Below are 9,017 nucleotides of genomic sequence, written 5' to 3'. Positions count from 1 at the left end.
TCGCCTGATAATGAGTGGGACTTCCGATGGGGAAAAGACCATGCCTCCGGCAAGAACTGGATCCAGAGGAAGGACCACAAAGGCGAAGGCGGTTGCCAAAGAGGGCCTGTCAGGGACTAAGCAGGGTAAGCAAGCTACCCTCGCTCAGGCCTTGGCGGGAACCCTCCAGTTGTCCGGCACACCGAAAGAGGGGATAGCCGAGACCAACAAGAAGGAAGACGATGGGCACTAAACTGTCCCCTTCCTTCTCCAACCCACCAGCTCCCACCCCTCCCCATCCTATTTCCCATTTCCCTCCGCATAATAAAAGCGATAAGACAACCAGTGCTGCAGATTCTGTAACTGCGGGACAGACTAGTTTTTCGCAAATAAATTTGCAACACTGCAAAGCGGCCTCTGCATTACTTAGTAGAGACCTGGTGGTGTTGCAGATAGATGTATCCCTAATCCAAGAACCTTGGGTTTACAAGGGTCAAGTCTTAGGGATAGACAGAAGAAATGGCTGTTTGATCCATGGTGATGCAGAGCTGGGGCCTAGGGCCTGTATCTTTATCAATAAGAAACACACAGCGCTCAAGTTGCACCAGCTTTGCACCAGGGATCTAGCCGTTGCTTCCATGATAATCTCCATAGAGGGGACTAGGACGGAGCTGATCGTCGGCTCTGCCTATTTTCCATATGAAGATGCCAATGTACCTACCAAGGAGGTCACTGACTTGGTAGAATACTGCAGGTCCGAAGGGCTACCACTCCTGATAGGTTGTGATGTAAATGCACACCATACAGTTTGGAGTAGCTCGGACATAAACGAAAGAGGCTCAACATTACTAGAGTACCTTTCCACCACTTGCCTAGAGATCCTAAATGTGGGATCTAGGCCCACTTTTGTTACCTCTTGGAGGCAAGAAGTGATTGATATCACGCTGGGCTCTAATAAGATTGCACAGTCTGTCACGAATTGGCGGGTGAGCGAAGAAGATTCTCTTTCTGATCACCGTCGAATTCACTTTTCGTTGGAAGGCAGCAGGAACGGCGGAACTGGGGGCACATATAGGAATCGTAAAGCCACAGACTGGCTCATCTATAAGAAAGAGCTAGTAGGTAGGCTGGGAGAGCCTTGCGGGACCCTAAGAACGGCTGGTAGGATTGAACAGGCGGTCGAGCATTTGCAAACGGCCATTGTTCAGTCCTATGAAATTGCATGTCCTCTGAAAACTAGGAAATGTAGCAAGCGGGTAATATGGTGGAATGCAGAGCTGAGCAGGCTCTGTTCCTGGTCCCGGAAACTACTTAACAAAGCGTTAAAAACGAGAGCAGACCAAAACTGGGCTGAGTATAAAACAGCCCAGATTCAATACAAAAGGTGTATTAAGGTCTCCAAAGCTGAGGCCTGGAGAAAGTTCTGTGGGAAGATTAAGGATCTGCCATTGGTGGCCCGTCTCCGTAAGATCTTCACTTCGGGCCCCACAGTTAAGCTAGGTGATCTGACTCTCCCGGATAGGAGGGCAACAGCAAACCACAGAGAAATACTCGCTCATCTCTTTGAAGTACACTTCCCTGGCTCGGAATTCCCTGGCAAGGACAGGGGCCTGCAAAACGGACCCTGAGCCAGTCTGTTCAATTCCGGTGCCTCTGTGCTTTATAAGAAGCCACTTGGCTCAATGGACCTGTGACAGGTTCTGGGACCTGTGGCTTGAAGCCGGAGGCATGCGACATACGAGGGCACTAGTTCAAGGACCATCGAAGTCGCTTAGTACCAGTCTAGTAGAGCTCGACAGATCCAAATTGAGGATTATTGTCGGGCTCGTTACAGGACACTGGTTTACCGGGAGGCATCTGAAGTTCATGGGCATCACCGATGACTCGATATGCCCGAGATGCAATTTAGAGGATGAAACTCCCCTTCACCTGCTGAGCCAATGCAGAGCCTTAGAGGATGTAAGGAAAGACATCTTGGGGATCTGTGATGATACTCGGCCTAACTTATTAGAGGTTGGGATGGGCAGATTTCTGCGATTCTCGAAATCCATAAATCTGCCAACCCAACCTTAATTTTAACGAGAATTGACCTAGTAGGGCCAAGTACAATGATTCAAAAGAACTGAGTGCTCGGCTCTACACCAAACAAAGGCGTCAATCTCACTCTCAATTCAATTCAATTCAATTCAATTCTTCTTGCACAATATAACCCGGCGTGTTCCTTTTCACTCCTAATGCCATTCTCAACAGTTTGTTTTGCATTATTATCATATTATTTATTTTTTCACTTCCCCATATTTCAACTCCATATAGACAGCCTGCCCTTACTAGTGTGTTGTATAGATACATCCTATCCTTCATGTTATTCCTTTCTGTTCTTTTTATCACTCCCCACGTCGCATTCACCACCTTGTTTGCTTTGTTTTTCATTATTTCCATATGCTTGCTGTGACTATTTTTTGTAGTGAAAGTGTAACCCAAATATTTAAAACTGCCCACTACTTCTAGCTTCTCCCCTTTGTAACACCACTTTTTGTACACTTCTCTTCCTCCATTTCTGAAGACCATTATTTTTGTCTTTTTAGCATTCACTTTTAATTTGTTCCTGTCCACATATTTTTCTAACTCTCTTAACATTTCACTTAGGCCTTCCGGATTATCCGCTATTATTACACCGTCATCAGCGTATTTTAACATAAATAATTTTGTTTTTCCAACCACTGTTCCCCCAATGTTTTTTCTCACTATTTCATCCTTCATGTCATCAATAAAAATGTTGAAAAGCACTGCACTCAACGCACAACCTTGCCTCACTCCCTGGTTCACCTCGAATTCTTCTGTTTTTGCTCCATTTATTATTACCTCGCATGTTGTCTTTCCATATATTTCCTTAATCATATTATACATTTTACCTCCGATTCCTAGTTTCCTTAATTTCCTCATTAGTATCTCTCTGTCCACCGTATCAAATGCCTGTTTCAGATCTATGAAACACGCATACAGTTTTTTCTTGTTTTTCAATTTATTATTTATTATTGTGTTTAGTGTGAAAATGTGATCTCTCGTACCTCTTCGTTTGCGAAAACCTGCTTGACTCTCCTTCATTTTCCCTTCTCTATCTGTCCGGCTCATTATTCTTTTCGCCATCATTACTGTTAATAATTTATACCCTATGTCCAATAGTGAAATGCCTCTGTAATTTTCCGTTATGTTTTCATCTCCTGCTTTATGTATTGTTATAATTCTTGCTTTTTCCCAACCTGATTGTAAGCTGCATTCACCCTACATTTTATTTGTTATTATTCTTATCTCCTCACATATCTCCCTTGGTAAGATTTTTATGAATTCTGCCGCTATTCCGTCTTCACCTGGTGCCTTATTGTTTCCAAGTTTTTTTAATGCTGTCAGAAACTCTCTTCTGCTAAACTCTGCATTGATTGCTTCCTCGTCGCCTTCATTGTCAGCTTCTTCATTGTCGTCTTTATCAATATCTTTAATATTCTTTGCATCTTTGTTATTTAGCAGCTCTGAGAAGTGTTTTACCCATCTTTCTCCATTTATTTTCTCACCCATTTCCTTTCTTACCCTCTTCCTCCTGAATTTATTCACTGCCTCCCACCACTTACTCATATCTCTAGCTTTGTCTATATCTTTCTTTCTTTCCTGCCACCACTTCTCTTTCGCCTCTGTGATTGTTTTTTTATACTCTTTCTTCGCTTCTGCATACTTTTTTTTTCTCTCTCTTTTTTCGCTTTCCTTGAGCATCATCTTTAGTTTTTTCCATACAGTTTCCCTTTTCTTTTTACATTCTTCCTTGAACCACTCTCTTCTTTTACTGCTCCAATTCTTACCGTTTCTGGATTTCATGCTCATTTTTGTTATTTTCGCTGCTTCGTATATTATCTCCCTCATGTCCGTCCACTCTAATTCTTCTTTGACCTCTCTTTTATTGCTCCACTTGATGTGTACTTGTTCTGAGTATTCTGCTGCTTTATCCTTTTTCCACTTTAGTCTTTCTTCCGTTATCCTCATTAGACCTTTTTTTAAGTTTACATTTTTTTCGCATTCGTCTGCATTTTTTTTTCTTATTATTACATGTACTGGTAGATGATCTGACTCTATTCTCTTTAGTACTCTAAATTCCTTTATGATATCTTCATCCCCTCTGTCTAATAATAGTGCCAGATCGAGTACTGAGCAGCAATCTTCACTTTTCCCGCCTATAAATGTAACTTCCCCTGTTCTGTCTCCATTTGTCGCTCCATTTAGTATTTTTAGTCCTAGTTTGTCACACATTTTTAATAGCTTTTTTCCCTCCACGTTTAGTACCTTATCTTTTGAATTTCTTTGTCCATCTCTGCTTTTACTTACACAATCCACCATACATTTGCCTATTCTTGCGTTCATGTCTCCTATTAATATTATTTTGTCGTAACTGCATTCATAATTTTTTATTATGTTTTTTATTTCCTTTTCTATTTTATTTATACCTACGTTATTGTAAACTGTTATTATTAATTCACTCATTCTATTGTTCTTTAGCATGAAGCCGTATTCCCATTCCAATATTTCCCACTCATTTTCACTTGTTTTTTTGACACCTATTATATCGCGTTACAGATGCCATAAGGGCATATACCGGCAAAAGGTCCTGGTGAAAAGCCATAAGGGCATATAAAAAATTTTTTTTCGGGAATCGACGTAGTTTTGTCCGAAATGTGGAGAAATGCTAAAAAAAAAATTTTATATGCCCTTATGGCTTCCGTGACCCACTTCGGATGCCAGAAGGGCATAGCAAAAAAATTTTTTTTCGGGAATCGACGTAGTTTTGTCCGAAATGTGGAGAAATGCTAAAAAAAAATTTTATATGCCCTTATGGCTTCCGTGACCCACTTCGGATGCCAGAAGGGCATAGCAAAAAAATTTTTTTTCGGGAATAGATGTATTTTCATCCGAAATGTGCAGAAATGCAAAAAAAATATTTTATATGCCCTTATGGCTCCCGGGACCCACCTCGGATGCCATAAGGGCATATAAAAAAAATTCTGTTATTTTTTCCAAGTCCAAGAAAATTTTTAGTTAAGCGAAAATTTTTTTTTCGCATTTCTGCACGTTTCATACAAATGTACGTTGATTCCTGAAAAAAAATTTTTTTGCTATGCCCTTGTGGCTCCCGGGACCCACCTCGGATGCCATAAGGACATATAAAAAAAATTTTTTTTTGGGAATCAACGTATTTTTGTATGAAACGTGCAGAAACGTAATAAAAATTTTCTCCCCAAATCAAAAAATTTTTTTTGGACTGAAAAAAAATAATTTTCAAAATAAAAAATCTTAATTATGAGAAAATATTTTTTTGTAATTCTTTAAGGTGCAGGCAAAAATACGTTGATTAACGAAAAATATTTTTTCTTTGTAATTTGAACTTTTTTTTTCTTAAAACGGAAAGAAATTCATAATTAATTTATTCTTGAAATGAAAAATTTTTTTTTATCAACAAATTGATATAGTTATGATCTTGATTCATGATGTCAAAAAATAAACAAAAACTAAAGCAAAAATATTCTAACTGTAATGTCTTTTTTGATTTTATTCATAGATTTAATTTTTGAATTTGAATTTTCGCGCCAGTTAATGATGTTATGGCGGCTATCTGCGCGACCTCGGCGCGCAATATTATTTTGCACTAAATTGTTCCCAATAGTTTTTGAATTTTGAATTCTCATTTTCCCGTAAAAATTATGATACTGAAGTTAGCAGACGTCTAAAAATTTTTGATTTTTTTTTTAATTAAATTACAACTAAAAAAATATTTCTAAAAAATTGCACTTGTAGTTTTTCAAGTTTTTGACATGTGACAATTTTTTTTTTAATTTTTTAATTGAAATTTTTTCAATAAAAAATTTCTAAAAATTTTGAAATGTCAGCTAACTTCATTTTCATCAAAAATTTTGATTGGTATAGTAGCTCTGTAACCCCTGTATTATGTTTTTAACATGCGTAGTACAACTTTTGTTTTTCCTTAACTTAAGCATTCGCGCTCGCGGCCATCTTGTGTTCTGTGCGACTCTATCTATCACCTACGTAACTAAGTTCAAATGATTTGAAATTACAGCAGTGTTGTTGACAAAAGTACTTTATTTTTTAAAAAAAGTTTATTCATATATTCTTATTTAATTACCTAACTCATAAAGAAATTAAAGTTTCGTTTAAATTCACCGTTTGTTACAAACATATTTTTGTAGACATCTGATATTCAATGTATATAGTGTCAAAAGTGTAAATATTGTAAATAGTGAAAATAATGTAAATATTATAAATAGTATAAATAGTGAAAACAGTGTAAATTGCATAAATAGTGTAAATAGTTAAAACAGTGTAAATAGTGAAAACAATGTAAATTGTTTAAATAGTGTCGATAGTGATAGTTACATGCAACTGACATTTTTTTAGTGTAGTTTTGTTTGTGTTAATTCGAATTATTATTATTATTTATTTATAATTTTCGTGTAACATTTCATTGTAAAATGTCAGAACTGCCTAGAAGTGATTCTTCATTTTTGGTTGCAAGAATCCCTCGTAAACGACAAAGAATTGACTCCAACTTAGAGGATAATGTAATTGTGAGTGGTGACGAAAGTGACGAATCATACGTAGAAAGTCCTGATATGTTCAGTGATGATGACTATGATTTTGTGCGTGAATCATCTCGTTTATCTTTGAGAGAAGTTCAGGATTATGATTCGAACAATAATGTCAACAACGATGAGTTGAATGAAAATTTCATTAAAGAAACATCTTCAGAAAGTTCTGATTCTGAAGATGATTTAAATGATGACTCGGAATTTGAGGACAATTTAGACATCGAAGACCCTAGCTCTTCTGAAGAAATAAATAATCAAACTCCAGTACCTGAAGAAGCTGAAATAAATCAACCTTCTTGTTCAACTTCCCTACCGGAAACTGTTGAAGCTGAAACTAACCGGAAGCGGAATAGAATTGCTCAACCTTCAAAATGGTTGAAAAATATTAGAATTCAGAAACGAAACCATGGACTTGAGTACACGAAGGTGACTGGGGAAATACGGCCTGCCAGAAGAATGAAATCGCCATGTAAATGTAAAAGTAACTGTTCTTCACTGATACCTGAAGAGCAGCGGAGACAAATTTTTGAGTCTTATTGGGAAATTGGCAATGTGAACCGTCAACGCGACTTATTGGGAAAATTAATGATAGTAAAACAAACAAATAGCAAAACACGCCGGAAGTAAGTTTTTAAATTTGACTCCGTAAATTCGTTTCTATAAATATCTGACTTCCTGACTATAATGTCATATAGGAAATTTTCTATGCACAAAAAAATTTCACTTGAGCCAAGAAAATATTTTTCTCTCCAATTATTTTCTTGAGCAAAAAAAAATTTTTTTTTACACAAAAAATTTCACTTATTCTATTAAAATTAATTCTCTTGCTTTACAAAATACGTATCTTGATCCAAAGAAATTTATTTGAGTCAAGTTAATTTTTTTATCAGTGTATCTATTTATTTGTTTAATTATTTTTCCTCTATCATTTCAGATTTTTCATCGAATATCGATTTAAGATTAATCAATCTTACATATCTATATGCAAAGATTTTTTCTTAAGAACACTTGATATATCCCCAAAAATGACCCGAATAGCTTTAGAAAAAGAACGCCGAAGCCAAAATGGTTCATTGTCACCAGATCGTCGAGGTCGCCATGAGCCTGCGAATAAACTTTCCGCTGAAGATATTGCCGGGATCCATGACCATCTTAATCTCCTTCCGAAAGTACCAGCTCATTGGTGTAGGCGAGACACGAGCAAAATATTTTTGGAAGGTTTCAATACAAAGCGTTCTTTATATCAACTTTACATTGGTTATGCTCAAGAGCATAACTTGCGTATAGTGTGTGAGAGGACGTACCTTAAAAAGATTGCTGAGCTGAATATTGGATTCCATCAGCCCAGAAAAGACCAGTGTTGGTGTGCCGGATTTGATCGACTCTCCGCAGATGACAAAGCGGAAAAACAAGAAGAATATGATCTTCACCTTCGCCGAAAGGTAGCAGCTCGGAATGAAAAAAATAAGGACACCCAAGCATCGAAAGTAACTCCTACAGTTCTAACTGCCGTTTTTGATATGGAAGCAATTTTGTACTCCCCATTTTTTAAGACCAAGGAATTATTTTATAAGCGGAAATTAGCCGCACACAATTTCACGATTTTCAACTTAAAAAATAATCAAGGTAAGTCAAAGGCCTATTTTTCAAACGAAGTTTTCTGCACAGTAAAAAATTTTGCGTCATTGCGTCAAGAAACTTAGTGCTAAAAATTTGTTTGTTAAATATTTAACACTCTTATGTTTAAATTTAACACTTATTCTGTTTAATCAACACAAAAAATTGTTAAATATTTAACACTAAATTTTTTAATGCAATGACAAAATTTTTTACTGTGTGTAAAAGTAGTTTTTTTTATACTGAGAAAAAATTTTTCTTAAAAAAATAGGCATTGTTGTGTCTAGAAATTAATTCGTTGAAAATTTTCGACGAATTAATTTATGTCACAATGATGTCTACTTTTTTAAGAGTAAAAAAAAAAACTCTAAACAAAAAACATCGTTTGAAAAACTGGCCTTCAATTTATCGAATAAAAAGACAATTAATAAAAGGAAAATTTCTTGACTGGAGAACAAAATTATTAGCTCAAGAAAATTTTCAGGTGTCTGAAGGAAGACTGAAGTTGTGTTGCCCAAAGTAAAAATTTTTCTTGAAATTCTATTCTTGATGGAAGTCATTTTTTCTTAATTCAAATTATCAAATACTTGATACAATAAATTTTTATATTTGATCAAGATGTTTAAATACTTTAGGAAAGCAGTGCGACCTACTTCAGCTGAGAAAAAAATTTTCTCAGCTTGAGAAAACTTTTCTCTTGAATATTTGATACCCATTTAATATTATTGTAGCGTGCAATTATACATGTTGAATGAAAAAAAATGATGAAATATTATT

General features: G+C 36.2%; 1 protein-coding gene across 1 annotated transcript; it reads left to right on the top strand.

Annotated features, from left to right (window-relative positions):
- Positions 1–617: 617 nt before the first annotated feature.
- On the top strand, positions 618–1,607 carry LOC130670435 (uncharacterized). Its single transcript, XM_057473840.1, has one exon. It carries the CDS (start codon positions 618–620, stop codon positions 1,605–1,607), a length of 990 nt encoding a protein of 329 aa, XP_057329823.1.
- Positions 1,608–9,017: the final 7,410 nt, after the last annotated feature.

This window comes from Microplitis mediator, chromosome 6, assembly GCF_029852145.1.
Source record: "Microplitis mediator isolate UGA2020A chromosome 6, iyMicMedi2.1, whole genome shotgun sequence".
Taxonomy (NCBI): Eukaryota; Metazoa; Arthropoda; class Insecta; order Hymenoptera; family Braconidae; genus Microplitis; species Microplitis mediator.
Note: the sequence above shows the minus strand (reverse complement) of the source record. Positions and strands in the feature narration are given on the sequence as shown.

Coding starts and splice junctions, on each gene's coding strand:
- LOC130670435 (XM_057473840.1), top strand. CDS start 618: ATGATAATCTCCATAGAGGGGACTAGGACGGAGCTGATCGTCGGCTCT.